The sequence below is a fragment of the Patella vulgata genome, chromosome 1, assembly GCF_932274485.2.
Source record: "Patella vulgata chromosome 1, xgPatVulg1.2, whole genome shotgun sequence".
NCBI classification, from domain to species: Eukaryota; Metazoa; Mollusca; class Gastropoda; family Patellidae; genus Patella; species Patella vulgata.
Window position 1 is genome coordinate 32,831,823 of NC_065879.2, and position 24,348 is coordinate 32,856,170.

General features: G+C 37.8%; 1 protein-coding gene across 1 annotated transcript; it reads right to left on the reverse strand.

Annotated features, from left to right (window-relative positions):
- Positions 1-1,649: 1,649 nt before the first annotated feature.
- LOC126814103 (MAPK-interacting and spindle-stabilizing protein-like) lies at positions 1,650-11,752 on the reverse strand. Its single transcript, XM_050539192.2, has 8 exons — positions 11,712-11,752; positions 7,097-7,139; positions 6,249-6,437; positions 5,430-5,942; positions 5,063-5,146; positions 4,211-4,381; positions 3,896-3,961; positions 1,650-2,071 (listed from the first exon to the last, which is right to left on the reverse strand). Exons 1-8 carry the CDS (start codon positions 11,733-11,735, stop codon positions 1,917-1,919), a joined length of 1,245 nt encoding a protein of 414 aa, XP_050395149.1. The 5' UTR covers positions 11,736-11,752; the 3' UTR covers positions 1,650-1,916.
- Positions 11,753-24,348: the final 12,596 nt, after the last annotated feature.

Sequence of the window (24,348 nt, forward strand, 5' to 3'; positions counted from 1 at the left end):
TTTTGCCTATTGTCGGAGGCTATATAACCAAGAGTTTGCTGACAGTTAAACAGACGAGGCGAAGATGACTCTTTTAGAAACGAATACATGTACTTAAATTTGCGCGACGTGGACGTGAGTAATGTGATCTTAAGTCAATTTATTGAACATCAAGTAAAATTTTGTCCACATGTCGGACAGGTAGTTTTAAGTTTTACTTGCTACCTGTCAAACGTAAAATTCGTCCGTCACCGACAAATAGCAATTCAGACGAAATTAAGTTACTCGTTACTGACCAAACAGTGAAGTTCTGTTTGTTTAATGGCGGCATTATAAGGCAGACTAAAGAAAATGGAATTGGTCTACTTAAATACTTGCACCTGCAAAGTGATGTCACTCGGAAACTGTTCGCTAGTTTTATTTCACGGCAAGATTATGCATCTATAGGGTATTTTGATTACGGAATCGCCCCACGCTCTCCGACTCCTCACTTATTGTAATTGACAATTTTATTCGGGCTTTGTTAATTTACCCCACAAAACAAGTCATTGCTAATGAATCATTTAACAATTTATTCAAATCAAAAATTGAAACAAAGAATTTCAAAACACTCACACGCAATTACTTATCAAGTTGCATTATTTACAAATATGTAACAGTGTGATACTATATCGTATAATTAGGCTAATTCTTCAAACAAACAAAAACATCCACACATTAATAGATATACTCCGTATATGATTTGCATAGTACTAGAGAGCGAGAGGAAGAGAGAGAGGGAGGGGTGGGGTTTCCACTCGACACAAACTAGGTCATTTCGGGACCAACATATGGTTCAATTTTATTTCAATAATTCGCTTGCGCGTAAGGGTTTTTAGCAGTGGGAGGAAACCAAAGGTTGGGCAGGCGACTCTACTCTTTGTCACGTACAACCGGGGAATCGAAACCACGCCAGTTGACTGAATGACAGACCTTATGATAGAACACAAACGCGCTAACCACTGCCCCCCCCCCTCCTCCGCACCGTACTAATAGCTCACCAAAATGAAACTGGCCATAACAAAACAATCGGTCTCTATGCCATCCACAAGCTTTTATAGTTTGATCAAGGGCTATAACTACCACATAAATTATCGGAAATTGTTTGAATTAAACCGTTTTCTTCGCCTGGTGCACTTCAACACTGTATATAAATTACAAATCAACCAAAAAATTGTGTATACATTTGAAGTCAATCGGGTGACAATTCTAGCTATTGGATCTTCCACAACATCTTTCTAATTAATCAAGGGCCAATTAATTCAAAAGACCCACTTCGCCTCATGAACACACACTTAGACACACTGTGTATAAATTTCGAGTCAAGCAGGCGATCCTTTTACCCTCTAGAGGCGGACGACGGACCGGTGGACGGGGGTGAGGACAATGTACGAGCTTATTTCAATGTGGACGCATAAAAACAAACAAGTTCTGATTGAAGTGCGTAATCTCATTCGACGCAAAAGCAACAACACAAATGAACTTTGTACCATATGCACTAAGAGCTTTTGGAGTTGCTTTTGAACCACACTGTCAACTAAAATATTATACACCAAAATTACTAATCTTTACAACGCTTACATCGCTATTAAATTGACGTGCCTGCTGAACATAATCAACAAAACGAATAATTGTCTATACTAACTGTCTTTTATATTTCAAAACCCTTAGAAACAGATATGAATTTGACGATTCTTAAACAGCTTAGGAATAATGGTAGAATCCCTTTAACATACGAAGTGTATTTCAGTTTAACTATGAACCTAAAGATTGGTTCACGCGAGTTAATGGTTTATATTCTTTGCTATTCAATCAATATACAACACATTAATTAATTAACATTTCTGTACATCTATTTACAATGTAAAATCCACGCCATACAGATCTAGAAGGATTGTCTATTGACTCATTGCCAGCATCATAGGTAACATGGCAGCATTATTAGCTCCTCCTCCAGCTGCCAACATCATTGTTAGCGGGCTCATTTCTCCGCCCGACAGCAGCATCATCATCAGCATCATCATATTATTGTTGTTACTATTCTGCTGTGTATCTGCAATATAGAAAGATTAAATTTGAAAAGAATATATATACTCTTCAAAAAAGTAGGGCATATTCAGAAACAATACAAAACTGCGGAAATGCAGTGTATGTTAATAACAGGCCAATTGCCTACATATGAACATAAACAGTTCATATGGGCGGCTTATCTGACGACCCTATTTCACTCGCAAAGAGATACACTGTCAAAAGTGAAAATGGACGTTTATGATTTTTGTCTTAATAATGAGTAATTGCTCCACCAATCCTCAGACATTCAGCAATTCGTCGTGGCATGCTCCTAATCAACCGTCCAATCTCGATTTGGGGCAATCTGATCCACTCCTCTTGCAGTGCCACGGCCAATTCTTGCAGTGTTGTCGGTTGACGTTGACGTCGACGAACACGTCTCGCGATCATGTCCCAGACATGCTCTATAGGGAAAGGTCAGGACTCATTCATGGCTGGTCAAGGCATATGGACAATATGGTGACGCTGGAAGTAGTCATTCACGACACGAGCGCGGTGGGCACGGGCATTATCATCTTGAAAGATGAAACGTCGACCTGCACGTTGAGCAAAGGGCAAAACTATCGGTGCCATGATGTGGTCACGGTAGTACACACCAGTACATATATATTGTTGCATATTCAACAATATGCAAGTCCGTTCTGCCAGTCATGGTGATTCCTCCACACACCATAACAGACCGACGCCCGAATCTGTCATGCTATCTGACGTTAACGTTAGCATGACGCTCATTTACACGACTCCAAACGGTGAAATCCAGACAACATTACACGCGCCCATCGACGACTACCCCAATTTCTACGCTGCCTACACAATTAACGCCTGTTTGCGATGTGCTGGCGAGTTAATAGAGGCACAACACGCTGTCGTCGCGCATGCAAATGGGCTGCATGTAGCCGATTTCTAATCGTTTGGGGTGTAACTCGAATTCCTGTAACTTGGTACCGATTCCACAGTCTGCTGATCACAGACTATGACACATTAGAGAGAGAAATGGGGTTTAAAGTCCACTCGACACAAACTAGGTCAATTCGGGACTAACATATGGTTTAATTTTATTTCAATAATTCGCTTGCGCGTAGGTTTCTTTAGCAGTGAGAGGGAACCGGAGGACCCGGAGAAAACCCACGAGGTTGGACAGGCGACCCTACTCCTTGTCACGTACAACCGGGGATTCGAAACCACGTCAGTTGACTCAATGACAGGCCGTATGATACAGCACGCACATGCTAACCATTCGGCCACCCAACACCCCCTCATTCCAAATTAAACGTAACACACTAAAGCAAAGATACGCAAAAGAGTAAATCTTATGCAAGAACCGATAGGAAAGTAAACATGGATAAGAAAAACCAGCACGCGGCAGTTTTCATCAACCCTTCCTTGAAGTGTCAAATTTGACAATGAACCCCTCCCACGTGTATGGCGCTATTGCGTGTCACACGTACAGCTTAGTGCTTCTGTTGGGGCGATAAGTTCTTCATCTGTGAACATACTCTCAAAGCATGTCAAGTGTCCATGACTATTTATCACATCACAACCTGCACAGGTATTTGCATTTCAATATCCCCTACTTTTTTTTGAAGAGTATATCTAAACACCAAAATAGAAGTATATTGGGCGGCATATTGAATAACATTGTGAAACAAGTTTTATATTATAAGTGGGTGTCATACAATAGACCTTTGTGTGAAATTCAGTAGCTGCTAACGTCTCTATAAATGCAAGTTTCTTCATTCCTCCTGTTTTGATAAAACATGTACAAATATGAAGGAGACAGATTTGATTAATGCTATAGACTACTTACTGCCTGGTGCGGTTACTGAAGAAAGGGATGCCAAAGGCCCGCCTCCGCCTGCAGGAACTGTGGTCACTAGAATAGAAAAACAAAATCTACTGTTTACAAGTATTACGGAGGACAAAGGTTAAAAATGGACAGGTACTGCGATATAATTATTCTTGTCTCTTTTTAAAACCGGTACCATGCACCGACAATCTCTTATCCATTTCATTGTGGACGACCTGATGAGCCAACAAAAATGTGACATAAAATTTATGTTAATTCGATTAGTGATGATGGCGACATTGTTCAATATGAAGTATAATCAATAATGATACTTACTAGCATTTCCTCCTGCATTGGGCCCCCCTGTTAAGCTTGCTAATGGTCCTTGACCACCACTAGGTTGCATTGCTAAGGGTGACAGACCTCCACCAGATGGACCTGATAGGGGTGTCGGGCTACCACCAGACATACCTGCTAAGGGTCCTTGGCCACTGGGCACTGGATACACTATAACAATAGAAAGTAAAGCTTATTATTCGAAAGAAAATAGGCTAAATTTGATATCTATAAGTTATTGAATATATAAAAAAATATATAATACTCTACATCTATTATTTAAAAAAAAGTAAAGACCCAACGAGCGCCCGCCACCTCAACATGCATACATAAGCAAGCACATCAAACGTAAGGGAAAATCGAGTTTCGAAAATGATAGAAGAAAGTTACCATGTTATACTTCAGCTTTGACAGAATCCAGATTTAGCAGTAATCCTGCATTAACTACCCGACCAATCAAAGAGCAATGACGTAGGAGATAAAATAAAGGAACACATCATTATAGATACAACCCAATTCGACTTTACTTTCGAAACACTTGAACAGCTGTCTACTCAGGGTCAGTATTTACATTAGTTTAGATGTTAACGAATTTACCATCCAAATAAACGTAACGAATAAGGCTAACACCCCATTTAATTAGATTGAGACACATATCCACAATACTTATGGACGCACTGACGGTGAGGAGGGGGTGGGGCGTAAGGGGAAATTCTTGCCTTTCCATTGGTCCACTAGACCATTGTATTGAGATTGCGACCAAACTAGATATTTCATAGCTTCCATATTGCAATAAATTTAACAATCCGTTAAATCGTAAGACAAAACTAATTGTAAAATTTGGTGACTAACCTGTTTGAGAGCCTAGAGGGCTACCAATGTCAGTGATCCCGGTTCCAAAGGCAGGGTTGGGAACAGCAGTAGGGTTAGTAAAACCTAATAAAGAATACAAAAAAAATCACTATTTAGCAACAATGAAACTAATAATATTCGATATACCACGACTAGAGAAATTATTATTATATCTAACAAATTTGTGTTGTACTGGGCTGTTTATTGTATCGGTGGCCTTTGCACCGAGGATATCATTTACCCAATACTGCCCTATTAGTTTAGAAATACCTAATATTACTTCTTGTCTTTCATATTATTATTTTGCTCTTTTACATTGAATTTTGAGGAGACCGTATCTCAGTGTAAGCTTTAACATATGACTTACTTGGAGCAGTTGGTCCTGTTCCTATCATAGACAAAGGACCACTTCCAGGAGCAGCAGCATCCCCACGACTAGGACCATACATTATATTTCCTGTTGGAATTGGGGCATTGGGGTCGACTACGTTTCCCATGGTATTAGGATCTGCTAATGTTCCCGGTGGCATGTTACTTGATGCTGGATATAGGTTGTTATTAGAGGCAGGAGCGTCGACCAAAGCCCCCTGTGGTATACCAGTGTTACCCCCTAACGGTTGTGAGTTCGGTACTGGTACTGTCAATATATTTGATGGATTGGTGCCAGAAGCTGTATCGGCGATGACCATTGAGCCAGAATTGGATGGAAATCCAGAGTTCAGTGAAGCTGAAGTTCCAGTAGAACCCGTACTGGATGGTAAACCCAGGGTAGCTAATAAATCCGGGTTCATTTGTCTTGTCTCTCCACTTAATAAATTATTAACAGCATCCATGAAAGAACCCGCATTTGATAGGGCTGATCCTCCTTGTGTACCCCTTCCTTGAATAGTAAAAAGACTAATCTAAGATATTTGTTATTTTGAGAGAAAACAAAGTCATACAGAACAGTTTTAATAATATCAATGTAATAGTAATCTTTATCATTTTCTTTTTTATAGAGATTTCTCATATTGGTGCATTGCCTGAAACTTTATGCAGATTTATATTTTAATCTTCTTTCGATAAATGGTTAATTTCACTTTATTTCATTATTTACTCCTGGTTTCGGGTGGGAGATATAATTTGGCTATCGGCTATTGTTTTGGTGAGTATAGCTTTGGGCAGAGTATGGTCAAATAAATATTACCTGTAGCTACAGGTTGTCCGACTGGTGCCGCTGGGGTGGGACCATTTGACGGTTGTCCACCAAAACCAGCAGCAGCTAAGTCTAGTAAAGATCCACCCGATGAAGCCGTCGGCTGTCCACCAGCCACTACATATTCTGTTCCTCCTGCTGCAACAGTTCTTGTTGCGGCTTGATCCAAATTGGTGACCACTACAAATTTTAAAATATACAGGTATAATAAGTTGATTGGTTGCTTTTTTTGATACATGTCATATTGTAAAAATACCAATTCCAACGTCCTTTGCGCCGGGATGATCTCGTGACCTCCCGGTTAGTGAGCACCCAACCCAAAATAAAATGTTTCCTGTGATATATATTTTTTGGGGCCATAATTCGATATCGGGTAATATTTATCAATATGTGAGGATGTTCTGTATGCCTGTGTACGTAATGGTATATTTGTCTGTGGAACTGGATGTGGGATTTTCAAATGATTTTAATTTTACACTGAATAGTTTAACTGGTTTAATGGGCGTGATTTTGACGGACAGAGTAAATAAGTATTGTCTGTGTATATAAGGAAAACCAAAGTCAAAATTAAACCGTCAGATTGCTTACGTTGAGTTGTTAATGTCAACTTACAGATGTTAGGACATGAGCCCTCGGGGCATCCGCTTGTGAGTTATAGACTGTTATGTTTACTCTTCTATCCCTGTCAGACTGACAATTTTTACTAAACGTGTGAGTGACATTCACATTATTCTCAACGATAAATGTCAAGTAAATAATGTAATAATATCTTTAAATTATTTTAAGTTGAGTTAGCCCAATTTTAGTCTCTTGACTAGGACAATATACCGGGAGCTTACCTGAAGTCTGACCATTGACGTAAATAAATCCCGCAGCGAAAACCTGAAATATAAAAATAAACAGGGGATATTATTTTTGGATCTAGTAAAAGTTTCTTATCCCTCTTTGATACAGTACAACTACTAGTCTGGCAGTAGTTTCGCGTTGATTTTTAAATATAAAAGTACCACAGATAAATGTTAGAAAGGTTTCAGGGTTATTACGAGTAGGCTTTTAATTATTTCTCGACATGTATTAGAAATATTGATGTAAATCACTGCGTTGAACATTTATAGTGGGAGTAGTCTACAGAACTACCGTTTCATGACAATAAGATACAAATATCGGGATAAAATAAATATCTCATGATAGCATACGTCATAAATGACACTTAATATGATAAACATCATAAGAAATGTATAAAATCTGTTCTCATAAATGACTAAATTAAATATTTAACATCATATTTTTGTTATAAAAAGTTGTGAAATAAGAATTTAAATGAACGTATTCCTAGTCTAGGTCTAGATACCTTCCTTATCAAAGGAAAAAGTGTCAAAAATATAGGTTAGTATCTTTTAAATATACATTATGCAAGAGCTAAATCTGTCTATTGCCGGAAATTTCAACGCTTAGTTCTCGGTTCATAAAGGATCAATTTGAATGAAATTTTCGGCATATTGCCTTTACATTATCTAGTTTTAAACTGTTATAGTGAGAACTGCCAACTCGTTATCGAATCTCCCATAATGTATCTTTAAGTTTGAGGATATTCCCTCAAAGACATTTGAATTACGCACCAATTTGACATTTACAAAAATTATTGAATCTAGTGAAATAGTTTTCCCAAAATATAATATGACTAATTTCCGGTTTTGTCGCCTAAAGATGAACGCAAGTATTCATTACATAAACATTGTAGATGGTCAGATATAGCTAAGTAGACATCGAAGTTTATGTAATGTTAATTTTCTTTAAAACTTTTTTTTAAAAGTCTTGAGGATCGCCCCATTGAAAATAATTGTCAGTCAATATTAAATATATGATAAAGCTGGTTTAACACATTCCAAATATAATTTTAACACGGAGACCATATTCCTACATTCCGTAACAAAGATTTGAAGAATCAGAAAGTGATGCAATAAAGGAAAACACGAGTTATCCTTACACAGTCGATTTTCAGCTCACTGATAATTCCCTTGAACTCGACACAAATATATTCATAACTGTATGTTATTATTCAAAAGTCACGTGAATTACAATTTTGCATGCTACAACACGTCGATTGCAAATATGAAACCGATCTTTATTGTAACCTATATGATATGCAGATTAAATTTCAGGCCCGACTGGTATAATTTAAGCCCCTTTGTAATTTTCTGTATTTCTGAAAGCAATGTCTGATTCTTTGTAGTTATCGGTGAAAGGATACACTTATTCTTTCCAAAACACCCCACACAACTCCCCGTGTCCACACAACCCGTTTTTGCTTTACTTTTGTATATAAATACAATTGTTGATATATACAGATTGTCCCATTTGGTGCAAATCTGACCAGAAGTACACATACATCCAAAGAGATCAATGTTTCAATGTATTAATTTACAAAAATTTTTAATAAATCGGAGTTTATGTATTGGGCTTCCTGAGTAAATTATAATCATGTGTCAATAGAAAATTAATAAAAGCCAACATTGTCCCTTTAAAGCGATAATTTCATATTTTCTAAGAAAGTCAAAACATAATTATTTCTCTGTCTTTTGCTCAATAGGTTATCAACTCACTATTAAACGACCATGGGCATTATTTCCCACCCTTAAAAATCATTGACACAGGAAATAATAACACAATCGCCTCCCTTATTTTCCCATTGCCTCCATGCATTAGCTACCTTCAAACGTTGGAATTTGAACTTGAAAATGATATTTTTGCCAATTTCTCAGCTGGCAATTGTGACTTATAGGATTAATAGGATTATTCTTTAACAAGGTAGGACGATTTATGGCTGCCATCTATTTTAAGGCTTTATTTTAATAAATTTTAAAAATATAACTTAAACATGCATTATGCAAGAGCTAAATCTGCCTTTTTCAGGTCTTTCTTTAGGCCTGAAATTTTATCTAAATTATTAATTAGACATTAATTAACCTATCCAGGCCATAATCAACTCTAGATGGCTGCGCTAGCCTGCGATCTTTAGTGGATTGTAAGCCGATTTACTGCATAACTCTCCTTCTCTATTAAACGATTAAGTGGATAATCGAGACTACGCTGTTTATCGTGCTGACTTTAGTAATGATGACCGAGGCTTATGGGAATTTCAGTCGCTTAGTTCTCGGTTCATAGTGGATCAATTTAAATGAAATTTTCACCAAATTGACTTCTTCATTATCTAGTTTTTAACTATTATAGTGAGAACTGCCAACTCGTTACCGAATCTCCCATAATGTATCTTTAAAAATATGAAATTGCACCTTTAACTAACATGAATTTTAACCATGTGTTTATCACTGAGCGACCGGGCGGTCACAGCGATTACAACATAAACACTGTATTGTTATAATTTTTCAAATAGTGTCAGTTTCTTTGTCATCTGCGGAATTTGTAGTGTGGATTCCGAAACTGGACGTGTGTTTAATTATAAAGTGTCTTAACCGAAGGGACATTTTTAATGCGCATGTTCGGCTCATATTTATCTTTTAAGTCCAAGCTATTATTTTGGTCCCAAATATACCCTCAATTAATTATATTACGACAGTTTAATGTAATTAAAGCATGTTATTTTTGTTGTTTTGGGAAGGACCGTGTGTTTAATCATAGTCACAATAAAAATGTCACTTCCTGACATTAACGTGTGTCTGTGAGTATGGCACTGGCTAACTTACCAGGGTGTCCCGAGTTCGAACCCGGTGTTGGCAGACAAATTCCCTGGGGCTGGCGTCTGGTCGTTCGAATAGGACGCACAACCTAGGTATCATGTACACGGTTGTGTGAAGGTAAAAGATCCCATGACAGTTAGAATTCGATGAAGAGTGCGCGAAAACGCCACTTCCCTTAGCAAAATGTCTGGCACGGCACACACCATGGCGCATGTCCGTCTTCATTTGCCCGGTTGGACCAGAAATGTGAGAGACTTTAAACCCCATTTCATTGCTATTCCCAGATGTCTATCGTCCAATTTCTGCGAAGAAACGTGTGTGTTATTCATAGAAGACCTAATATTATAAAAAAAACATTTTTCAAAAACAAGTTTAACCGTAAATACGACCGCGGATAATATAGTTATTACACATTCCAAACATAGTGCCTAAACGATAACCATTTCATAACCGTTTTTAAACCCGTAGCTGCAGATATATTATCTCGGATTGGCGTATCTTTAACGCCAAGGTTACATTATACCCAGATTCTAGGTAGGACAATTTTAGGCATGTGCATCAAGCTGTAAGACATATTTATCAAACCAAAGGCCAAGTGCCCGACAGCCGCATTACTTATAAACATTATGTAGCAATGGTCAGGTCATAAATTTCAGAAACATAAGCTACTTCACAGGTAGTAAACTGTAGAAAATGACCACGGCAGTTAACGGTCAAGATGTTTAACATATAAGTGCAATAATTACAATGCATTTTCCTTTCATAGGTCTGTGGTGCTTTAAATTTAGTGTATTAAGTGTAAACAAGCTTAAAGTAGCTAAGTATCTAACTCAATATCATCCAAAATCTTCAACATTGAAAACACTATTTATTTGTCAAATTAAATAAACATTCATGTTGTGATCTTACCGGAAAAAGGTGGGCTTTTGATATCCAATATTTAAGACAAAATAAACATTTTACCATAGGTACACGAATCGTGTACCATAATGCGCTTCAGCCCCATTTGTATCAAGAGACTCGAGGAACGAGACTAGACACATTGCACCAAATCAAACGGCGTATATGTAGACTGGAATAACCAGACGCTAGAAATTTGCACTCGCTTGAGACTGCCTGGCTTATTTCGCCGAACATAACAGATTTGAAATTGGAGTAAAAACGTAAACCATTGAATGTAAATCAGTTTATATACATTCATATTACAGTATTATATGCGCTGCGACCCACTTTTGTCCATATTTAGGTCCCAAATGTTAGCGATTTAGCTCCTTTAACTCTTAGACATTGCACCCCCTCCCCCCCCCCCCCCACACACACAAATTAAAAGAAAAGGGAAAAAAAAGATATTTGCCCGACTGCATTTGCCCTTCAGTTAATTTCGGCGAGAACATAATGTATCCATCTTATTTTACCGATTTGCGGAATTGCGATCATTTTACTTTCGGTCATATGCCCGACCGCATTTGCCCTTCAGTTAATTTCTGCGAGAACATAATGTATCCATCTTATTTTACCGATTAGCGACCATTTTACTTTCGGTCATATTGTACAGTTGTACTTTTCACATAATTCCTTTACAGTTCACACAAGTATTCTTTTTGTGGTTTCAAAACGAGTTCGTCATGCTTTTTAGCATTATTCATATAATTCCATAGGAAGTCGATGGGGGCCATCCAGGCCTATTTCGTGGAATTAAACGTAGCCTGCATATAAATAGTAAGTTAAATATTTTCTGATAAATATGGGTACTTACAACAAAAATTTTAAGACTGGCCATGGTACCGTCTATCCTCGACCGCATGACAAAAACTAAAGTTAAAATCTGACTTTTAAACCAACATGATCCTTGTCAGTCATTGTTCACGTGACACTGGCTGAATACGCCCCTTTTAGGGGACGCCGCCACAGAGCGACGATGTATGATGGGCGCTAAAAATAGTTCAAAGGGGGCAAAAGTTTGTATGTTAAATGGAGAAACGTCAGTAATAAGACAAGATTAATTTTTATATCAAAGTGGTGACAAGTTGGTCACGTTCTTGTCGTATAATGATGGCAATTAGCAAATCGCAAAAACCAGATACATGTAATTCATGATGGTCAACTGACACTTTTTTATTCATCGACTGTAACATCCAGCATGAATTTAAATGTATTCATCTATTATCTTTCTGTCCAAAATGATTTGTGGCATAGGAAACGATATAAAAGGGGTTAATCCAACACTGCGACTACTTACTGCGGTCTAAAAAATGGAAATCGTGACACACTTTTGTCTAAAGAATGGGAAAAAAGTGTCTTTTAAGAAATCCTTTGGTGTGGTGGCGTGTACATATAATTTTAGCTATATGCGTGCTATGAAAATTATATTACGTTCAAGATTGTAATATTACTTAAGATTAATATATTTTGATACCAATATTTCAATGATAGCCATCTTATAGGTTGCTCGGGAAGGTAAATACGTCACAAGGTTGTCAACGTTCCAGAGACAGAGAGAGAGAGAGAGAGAGAGGCAGGTCATTCCGGGACTAACATATGGTTCAATTTTTTTCACTTGAGCGTAGGTGTCTTTAGCAGCGGGAGAAAGCCGGGGAACCTGGCGATCCTACTCCTCGTCACATATAGCCGGGGAATGGAAACCACGCCAGTTGACTCAATGACAGACCTTACGATATAACGCACACGCGCTAACCATTCGGCCATCCAGCGCACCGTCAACGTTCCAACGTTGTGTCCCCTCTGCTGTTGACAGGTATTAGGGGTATCAGGTTCGAAATGCTATCTAAAGTAAACAGTAGAAAATCATACGTAAAATAGATATGCGTTTAACCTGAACAATTTCCACCTCGTCGACATAGTTTTAGTTTATACTCGAATACAATTTCTTTTCCGGCTGGCATATTGCTGCAAATACAAATTTCGCTTTTAGCACACCGAATTAGCCCTAATGGAGTAGACAAGTGGGTTGTTTTAATGATATGCAGGCGCTGTCATTATTTAAGTAATTTATTTCAGTAATATGGCAGTCGGCAAAACACATTCTTGCATTCGAGAAAGTATGCGATAGAAAATCGTAAATAGCAATTTGAAAATCAAAAGCTGACAGTAGAAAGTAGTAATATGTCGTTTAAAAGATGGGGCAATAAAAAACCAACATTTACAAGAGACCTTGGAAGTTAATGTTGATATTAACACGATGTTAGGAGGAGGAATCCTGTCAAAAATGATGCATGTATTGTTATGTGATTTAAATATGTGTCCAGTGTTGGATATGTTCTCTCATATGGTCTGTCATTCATCAGTGATCCCACTGGTTATTTAGCGTGATTTATGTAATCTTGCCTGATTACTCTAATTTGCATAACATGCGACTACTGTCTGTCAATAACTGCCTGTCAGGAAAGTCCCCTGTGCTAACATAAGAAAATAAGACAACTTTTCTGCGATATCCACACCGATGGAAGCGGACGCTAAACATTAAGCCAGTGTACCTCGAGATCTTCCTTAGTATGTCGCGAAATTTTGAACGGCACACTTAGAAAATTTCTCAATAAGGAAGCCATGCTATTTAACTGATAAAATTCGAAAGACTGCAATATATTAAGTTCATAGATGTGTTTTTCTTTATTTAGTTTGAGTCATTCTATGTGTCTATGACTAGTCTGACGCTTATATGCCATGTTTTTATTTTGCAAAATTCAAATATTTTTCATATATATTAAGCCAGGTGTGCCGCTATTTTTTCTTGTGTTCCAAGGTGTGCCGTTGGCAAACAAAGGTTGAGAATCACTGGATTAGCCAATCAAATGATCTCTTATCGTCTGACACTTACTAACTACTTTCACATCCATCTTTTTTATGAAGCATCAAGACATCAAACTGATTTTCCCGAGAAAAAATGCTCATGATCAAACTTAGTCACGGTATTGGAAGCGGACGTAAAATACAACTAACACACACACACAAACATTAAATGCTGGACACAACAGGCGAGCAGATTTGCCGGCGTTTCGATCATGGCATAAAATATTCGACCGAAAATATTAACATGCTAGATTCGTGCGAATCGTCGTCGCCGTGAACGGTAACACAGACGATTTTTTTCTAGCGATTTTAAAAAATCGGCGCAATCGGGCGAAAAAAATACGCTCCTCTGTGCTTGGCTGAACACCTACATCCAGTTATTGTGTTCCAGAAAGTGTGGCGGACAGTCTGATGAATGAACCCATTTAAAAAGAGAAGTAGTAATTATCATAATTGAGTTAAATAGGTTTCTGCATCGCCTCTTGAGCGACGATATGATCAATGAAAATAATTGGAAATCCTTGACTGCTTCGATTCACTGATTATTAATTAATTTGATTAGGTTTATCGCAATAATTTCATGTCGCAATATTTTGCTTTACGACACAATTATCATATGATCAATGCTAGGTAACAGACAGAACCTTACCCTTTTCAGCTAACATCTTGGGTTTTTTTCTGATTTACACATTACGTATCTGGGGACGTTAGTAGCAGACTTTAGTTGTAAAACAACATTTTTATAATTTGATTTTTTTTTTGTTCGCTTCCCGCCTGCTTTAATTATACCTTGGTGTCACGAATCTGTTTATGAGTACCATGAATAGGTCAACATGACAATGACTCGGTAAACCATGTACATATATTATAACCGCCACTCGCTACCAAATGTATAAATAAACCCCATTTTGACATTCATAAAATCCATTAAATTAATTAGTCTTAAATGACTAGGGTGAAAATCTAGTTAATATTTAAATTTACGTCAATTGCCAACAAAATTTCAACAACATGACACATTAGTCCAAATTTATGTTTGCAATCTTCATAACTTTCCAAAGGTATCAGTCGGTGAACTTTTAAAGAGCTAAAGAGATTATATCTACATATTAAAATTTCGATTACACTAGATATCATTACTCATTGTTGGAGTTCGCACAGCAAACATACTTTTCGCTGGTCTAATGGCAGAATGGGCTTTTACACAAAATTTCGGTCATTTTGAGAGTAACACTTTTGTGGTTATTGTGAAGTTAGTAATTTTATTTATTTGGGCCCAAAACAAGAATGAAACGGATGGATGGTGAATGACGATTTGGAATTTCAATACTTCCTTGATTGTTTGGTATGATTATTTAACTTCCACAAACTGTACGATTATGATCCAAATTATGGCTTTATATTTTTCAATTGGATGATCATTGAACATGTATGGTGAGCGGATAAAGATAAACATGCACATAGAACAAACTGCAACAGATATAATTTCGTTGGGAACTGTCTCTTGTACTCCCATAATAAAAGCGGCCATTATTGGTCTTGGGCAATTTATTCAATATAAATCCAAGATGGGCGCCATATGTCCAAACAATCCTCAACATCTCCGAAACGGTTGACTTTGGAGCAAATAAATGAATTACCAACATCGTAACTCGCGAGTTAACTAATATAAATATTATGGGCACGGAAATCCGCGGTCGTGTGTACACATTGGCGTGCACGTAAAATATCCTTGAACAGTTCGATTTAAGAAATGAAATGGGGTTTAACTTCCTACTGTTCCGCTCCGAACTTGGGTAATGAAGACGGGCATACACATACAGTGTGCTATGGGGGAAATTTTGCCCGGACAGCTGCACTACGGCCTACTCTTATATCGAATTCAAACTGTCAAGGGATCTTTTACGTGCACGCCAATGAGTAAACTGGTTTTCGTCCCATCCGAACGACTAGACAGCTGTCCTTGTCAGTCCCTCCGTCCTGTATCACTGACAAAGGGAACCGCGCCGAGAAATCTGAATGAACTTTCTCAGAGATCATTGCTACGATAGCTGAGTAATACAGGTTTTCTGAATCGGAAGTGACGAATGCCAAAGGAAAACACGAGTCACCTCTCTATATAACTGACTGATGTGACGAATGATAACGGATATACGGGCGAATTCCTGCTCACTAATAATTCCTTCGAAGACCAAAAGTTGTTGTGTGAGACGGAGAGGATATCTGACAATTCATAAAAAGAATTGACTGTCACTAGATACGTGAACACGAAAGAAAAACAGAAAAAGTCCGTGCATTACCATGTTTTTATAAGGTATAGAATGATTATAAACAAGGGAATGTACGGACTATTTCTATTTTTCTCGTGTTCTCTTATCTAATGACATTCAATTACTTTATTGAATTGTCAGGTATCCTCTTACAGTCATATATAACAACTTTTGGTCTCCGAAGGAATCATTAGTGAGCAGAAATTCGCCCGTATATCCGTTATCATTCGTCACATCAGTCAGTTATATAGAGAGGCGACTCGTGTTTTCCTTTGGCGTTCGTCTCTTCCGATTCAGAAAAACTGTATTACTCAGCTATCGTAGCAATGATCTCTGAGATAAAATTATATTTGGAATGTGTTTAACCAGCTCTATCACATATGTGATAATGACTGGCACCAATATTGTCCTTTAATGGCCGCCCCTTGTAAGCAAATAGTGTAAAATAAATATGGTATATCAAGGTTGTGGGCCCTCTAGAGGCCACAGTTTTTATCCAATTTGGATTAAACTTTAAATATATGTTTTTATCATAAAGATCTTGGTTCTGATAACCACACATATCCGAACTTTACTTCCTGGATTATGGCCCCTGATTGGTCGAAAAATCGAGGGCACTCGGCAAACCTCAACAGATTCCAGTACCCTACATCTAATCTCGGCTGTATGACAAAGTCCGCCATTAGAACTACTTTCAAGTTCCCGGATTACAATGGCGTTGTCCATGACGACCAATGACGTCATTGATGACGACGTATTTGAAGAATGTTTTATCTTACAAAATTTTCAAAGTTTGAAGCTGTTTTTCTTTCAAGTTTATCCGATTTTCTTTAGACAAGGACAAATTTGCACTGAAAATTCTACACACTCTTCGAACGACGCAATTTTGAGAACTTCTTTCTAAACGCGGGCAAGTTTCCCTTATAAGTAAACCGGTGCCGCATCGCAAATGTATAGGCGTAGGTACATATCACTTACTGTCATACAGCCGAGGCTAGATGTAAGGTACCGGAATCTGCCGAGGTTTGCCGAGTGAAATCGAGGGTTGAATTGGAATTTCGGGAAAATCGAAATGAAACTGCCCGATAAAATGTCCGTTCTTTGTATGCAAATTGTGTTTTAAGTATGTAATACAAAGGTTATAGACCGTCTAGAGGTCACAATTTTTATCCGATTTTGATAAAACTTAAAACATATTTTTATATTCCAAAAATCTCAGTCCCTTTTGATATTTGCGCATTTCAGACCATAACTCTCTGGATTATGGCCTCTGACTGTTCAAAAAATCGTTTTTGTTTTTAGCTTCTTCTCTATCCATCTCTTGCAAAATGTGGGCTGCCTGGCAGCCGCTGGTTTACAAACTTATCTGCTGTATGTTAGTAACACAGTGTTAGCAATTTTCTGTAGGAAAGCTGGCACATTTTCTAAACCTGACAAACTTATATATCCCATCTAAGCTATATTAGCAATGAAAATAAAGGCATTTTTAGACATTTTGACTCATTTGTACATTTTCTTCGATTCTACACCAAAAAGTCAACAAACATCGCCATGCAAAAGGGGGAGAGGGGTGACGGCGTAGGAATATTTGGTGAACTGTGTCCAACAAGCCGCCATATTGTTATGAACGTAAACAAAAGGCTTAATAAGACTAGTTTGTAAACTATTTTTTGATTGGTTCGCAGACTCAAGCTACGATCAAGGCCAGAGCAGACAATTTGAAATTACCTCTTCGCAATCCGATCATTGATTTCTACTCAGTAGAATTCTACCAATGAAATGCTAGAACGGTATTGTGAAAAACACGAGTCAGTGTTGTTATAGACATTAAAAAGAAGAACAAAGACCTTGTCACACTCAATGATGATGATCTCAATAATGTCAAGTCTGTAGCAGAAACTCTCAATCTGGCGTGATTTCCACTGGTCTGTGGTGCAGGACGGAGGGGCGGACAAGGATAGCTGTTTGGTCGCTGGTATAGGACGTGTACGTAAAAGATCCCTTGGCAGTTCGAATTCGATACAAGAGTATGCCATAGTGCCACTGCCCGGGCAAAATGTCCCTCATAGCACACTGTGTGGCGTATGCCTGACTTCATTAGCCCAGTTTAGGAGCAAAACAGTAGGACGTTAAACCCCATTTCATTTCATGTCATTTAGTTTTTACAAGATGTCTGCATAGTAGTATATTTGAGACTTAGCATCGCTTTCCCATTTATAAAATTAAGGTTTGTGGTGTTTGCTGCATTTATGTTGCTTACAGAACAATAAAATGTTAATTTTGCTCCTTTATAGGCCTCCTTATGTTGTCAACTCTGTGATAACCACTTTTGACTTCATTTTTCAGGAAATTGATGTAAATGAAATGAAATGAAATGTGGTTTTATGGCACGCCAGGAAATTGATGTAAAGGTCCAGACAACTTGCTTCAGCACAAGGATTGCAATAAAAATTTGTATATAGCTCTGAGGTTTCAGATGCTGGAAACATTGAAATATTCCCAAATTTGTGAAAATTGTGTATTTTGTGACCCTTTTGTCAGAGAGGGGGTGATCACAGACCAAATATGACATTGTTTTGCATTTATCAAAGCCTGTTTTTAACCATTATTCATATTTTAGCAAGTATTTCGGCTTTAACTTACATATGTTAGCCAGGGATGGTAAACATTGCTGTTAGACAAATTCCTTTGGTAGTGTTAGTTTTGCAACCAAAGATTACATCGATTCAGTCAGTGGCATGGTGTGGGGGTAGGGATATATGTTTCAGTATAGATCTCTAATATTACGGTCAATGCAACTGATTTGTGATTTTTCTGTTTGAATATTGTCCAAAGTTTCTAAAAATATTTTCTTTGCTTGCCAGCCGGGCTATCTAAAAAGTGGACAATATTTGGCTACACGTAAAATTTGCACAATTTTCATGACAACTCAAATACTGCCTTTAATAAGAAAGATTTTAAAAATTTAGCTGCACCCGAGATGCTCCGCTGTACATAAAGCAGCATATATACTTAAAGGGCCATCATTTTGCAGTTATTCTTTGATTTTCTTTCACCGGCATGTTGTCAGAACATGTGGAAAGCAAATAAAATATAAATTTTGGTGATACCGTTCGTTCGTTCCTCGAGTTTTACGTCCACTTCCACAAAGGGATTTGGTGATTCCTGAATTATAACCCTTACAGCTCACCAAATATTCCCGCCATCCACGAATGAAGGGCGAAAATTAATTTTAGTCTCTCGTTCTAACCAACGAAAATGTGGGACACATTTAGAGCCGGCCGAAGAGACGAGAATTAAAATGAAAGTCAATGGGGAGATCATTAGGGAGCTGTGGCAACACTAAGAGCGTTACTTCCCTTTGTTAGTTTTATTCAGACATCGTATAATACAGCTCTATTTCCAGATGCATACTGGCGGGTTTAAGTTGTTTGAAAACGTATCACGTATATTGAGTTAGTTGCTCGCCCCTAAGGAAGAGGATTTTATGGGCTTTTGACATACATTTAAGCAGATGTATTCTCCAAAATATAAGTTTAGTTCTAATTAAAGATACATTATGGAAGATTCGGAGATGCCAGTTCTAACTAAAATAGTTAAAAACTAGATAATATAAAGGCAATATGCTGAAAATTTCAGTCAAATTGCTCTGAACCAAATTAAAAGCGATTGAAATTTAGGCCTAGGCTCGATCATCTTTACTAAAGTCGGTACAATAAAAAAAACATAGTCTCGGTTATCCATTTTTTGATTTAATCATGAGTGCTAAGCAGCAGAATGGATTTAAATCCAATGAAAATCCGACACATAAGATGCCATCGAGAGTTGATTAAGGTCTTTTCATGTTAATAAATATATGTCTAATTAATAGTTTAGATAACATTTCAGACCTACAGAAAGACCTGCAATAGGCAGATTTAGCTCTTAAGTAATGCATGTTTAAGTGAGAATGGTGAATTTGGTGTATAGTTTTATTACACCAATATTGACTAAGTTCGATAATGAGCATTTTCTGCTCAGGGTAAGCAGGGCGATAAGTAATTTGATTAGCCGAGACTTTAGAACACAAAAACCCTCCTTCTAATTGAGCTAGAATGTTCAAACTTGGCGTAGGCGTTTATTAGGTGAATGCCTTGATGGAGCTCGAAGATGAGAATTTTCCGCTTCGTGTAAGCAGAGATAAGCATGTTGACTGGTTGATGCTTTCTGACACAATAACTTTAGTTCTAATTTAGTGAGAGTGAGGACACTTGGTGTAAAGTTTTATCACATTAATACCTTGACTAAGTTCGATAATGTGCAGTTTCTGCTCAGGGTAAACGGAGCAATAAGCAATTTGATTGGCCGCGACTTTTGAACACAGTAACTCTCCTAATGGAGGTAAAATGTTCAAACATGGTGTAGGCGTTCATTAGGTGAATGCCTTGATCTAGTTCAATGATAAACATTGTCTACTTGCGGTAAGCAGAGATAAACAATCTGATTGGTTGATGCTTTGGGCACGATAACTTTGGTTTTAATTAAGTGAGAGTGATGAAACTCCGAGTGATTCATTATATCATTACCTTGACTAAGTTGTATGTAGATGTTCATTAGGTGAATGTCTTGACTGAGTTCAATGATTAACATTTCGAGTTAAAGCTAAGCAGAGCTAAGCAATTTCATTGGTCAATGCTTTAGGACAAGATAACTTTGATTCTATCTGATAGAGAGTGGTGAACTTAGTGTATAGTTGATAATCAGTGGTCCCAATCCGTTCCACTCCACTTACCCCTGGGTTAATTCATGTGGGGGGGGGGGCGCGTATTCAAGTTATTTGCCCCTGCTTGTGCTATTGTTATATCGAGCAATCCCATAAACTGCAAAGGAAGTTGGCGAGGGCAAGTGACTCTCATCGGGTAAAGCAAGCAAAACACAAAGGCTCCCCTTCAAGAGGCAAGACCCAGTAAGAGTACCTTCGGCGATTAAACCGAACTACTTACGTAGGCAAAGCGGAATCACACTCTATCAAGTATAAGTTCAATAATAATATGCATAATAGAATCGTCATGGTTTATGAAATATTTCAGACGGACAAAAAAGGATAATACTAATTATAACAAAAGTGAAACATACTACATATTTTGATAATCTTATAAAATATAAATGAATTAAAAATATATACATTATTTACATAAATCATTCAGTAAATGGATATGAATAGGGTTATCTACCTTTATAAAAATGAACGCGAAACGAAGGCCGTTTCATTATTAGTAAGACTGGGGCATGTTTCGCGAAATTTGATTGGACAATATTGATTTTAGTGCTTAGCTAATCAAAATTGAAGTACCTACTAAAATTTGGATGTTATCTTTAATCAAGATTTCGAGAAACAAGGCCCTGGTTTGTAAACTGTTTTTTTTATTGGTTTTAAAGCGGGGCTTATATCGACTTTGCAACCCAAAGCAACTAGTTGCAGTCAGTTGCAAGAGTGCTTATGTCGATTATATCAGCAACTGAGGACAGCTGGGAGCAACTGAATTCGGAGCGCTTATGTCGACTCGGAACTGATAGCGATCACAGTAACACGTGACTGTTAATTTATTCATCACGTGATCAACAAAATGGTTGGTCTTGCTACAATTGTAATAGTATATTATTGTCGACATCATCAAAACTTGAAAAGTGGGTTTCTTCGTTCGCTTCCATTTGTTTATTTATAAAGTCACATGACACATGTCTCTTATCACGTGATGTTATTTCCATGGAAACGAGTTGACTCCAGTTGCAAGAACGCTCATGTCGACGGCAACTAGTTGCCGCAAGTTGAACATGTGCAACTGACTGCAACTAGTTGCTTTGAGTTGTAAGATGCGCTCAGGTCGACTTTTTTCAGTTGCTCCCAGTTGCCGAAACGCCAGTTGCTTTCAGTTGCAAGGTCGACATAAGCCCTCCATTAGACTCAAGCTACAATCAAGGCCAGGGCAGATAATTTGAAATCGTGGAAACCCCATGAATTAACCCAGGGGTATAGTGGAGTAGAACGGAATGAGACCATTGGTGATACTGAGGATGAACACATAGTGGTCTCAGATCTAAAGCAATGAAAAGTGCAATGCTGTGTGTAATTGCTAGTGCATGACCACTATAAGGGGCTAATGGAAATTGTAGAAAAGACTCAAGTCATATTGACAGGTTTTTGTTTTGTTGGTGTCGGCTTACATGTGTTTTCATGTTCCTAGTGTTGCCACTATATTTGATTTTTGATGACCTGGTTTGCACATATATGGTGTTTTCTCGGTCAACTGAAAAATTCCATTGTTGTCATACTTAACGGGAAATCCAAACAACTCCCATACTTGTGACTTATACTTGGCAGGGGGTTTTCGATTTCAATATTACTTTTGTCGACCATGCGACTTGAATTTGTTGATAAATTCATCATTACAAAAATTCAGTAGCTGAATCAATATGGCTGGCTCGTATTGCTACAACAATTTCAGCCAATGAAAAGCTTTCTCGTTGTCAGGTCTATCGTAGACCAGAGAATGTCAAAAAAAATTCATTCGGAATTTACATCGTAAGGGAACTCGAAGTGGTATGCCATCAACAAGAGAATTATGATCGTTCCTGGGCGGCCTTCTCCACTGTCACAGCCGACAAGTAAAATGGCATTGACATGTACACCGCTGCCTGTGATGATCCTTTCTGGTCTAAGGAAGACGGGGTGAATGACTGGGGGGCCACCAGAGCAATCTCGGCTCCTGAAGAGAAGATTATCGTTCGTTTTTCTCTCTGGGGAATCGCGCCGGCCATTTTGAATGTTATGATGTATCCTTCCGCATTTCCTCATACATTTGGCGTATTTTACGCTCATATGACCGAATCACTCACATTGCGCGCTAAAAATAATTCCCGGTAAATCATAAAATCGGCTGTTTTTGAAAGAAATTAAATGAAATGGGGTATAACGTCCTACTGTTCTGCTCCGACTGGGCTAATGAAGACGGGTTTTCGAAAGAATGTTTGATGTTTCAAGGATCATTAATATGTAACTCATGCGACGAATCGATGCTTAGTTGTCGTGAAATCGCGGCATTTAATTTACACAAATCCAGATAATCAGGAGTCACTGGGGGGGGGGGGGAGGGACCTAATTCAGGCTGATTAATGAAATGAACGGTAAACTTCTCTCTGGGAGCCGAGATTGTCGCCAGAGGTGGGGTTGCCAGTGATCGGCTGTCTAGTTGCGTTGATGGTGGGATCACACCAAAACCAACTGCTACACAATAACTGGAGAAATACAACCCACATCAAAAACAACTCGACTCTTTCTTAACGTGGGCTAAATTCAATTACTCATGCGTGACTGGAAGTTTGGCTATTTATGCGGTTGATTATGCAGAACTTCCGAACGTTGAAGACTATGGTGTTATTATGGGATAGCTATGTGTAGAAATCATTCAAATCTAGATACTAGTACTAAAATTTGCACAAGTGTCCATTTCGGGTTAGCCACGTCCATTTTCAAAATCGCCGTCATTTTCCTGAATGGCTGCCATGTTTCGGCTTTCTTTCACAGCAAATTACCCACGTAACGGATTGTGAGGATTTTGATACGCCTACATGTTCCTGAGGATGATTGTCTTTGTAGCAACTGTCACAATAACTAACAAAGTCTCGGTTTATCCATTTTTGCGTTTAATCATCAACAGGCGTTGAAAAGCAGATCGGATTCAAATCCAATGAACTTGGACATATAAGATGGCATCGAAAGTTAATTATAGTCTTTTCGTGTTAATAAATGTTTAATTAAAACTTTATTTAACATTCCAGGCCTAAAGAAAGGCCTGCAAAGGGCAGATTTACCTCTTGCATAATACATGTTTAATGGCTGGCAAGTTTTACCAGAAGGTTAAACGAAGGGTAAAGTTATCTCTGGGATCGAGCTTAACTACATAAGTTACATGAAAAAACAAATCATTTTAAATGCTCAATCAAAGTATAAGCTATATTTTTTTGTTCAATTATGTAATATTTGTAGTAAACATACTACGGCAAAAAGAAACACTGTACTGTAGGCTATACCAGGAGCGGTCGGTGTGTAAATTTTCTAGATTCCTAATACATACTGTCTAGTAAGGGGAACACGGGCATACATAATGCTTACACTAATTCTAAATATAATTATCATTAATGAAGTGGTTTCACTGATGGATGATTCTACATCAGTATATATATACTATTTTCTAACTGTATCTATTTTGTGTTTAAAACGACAAAATAATCTTTGCAGAAACGTAGCTCCAATAAAAATACTGTAATTGATTCAAT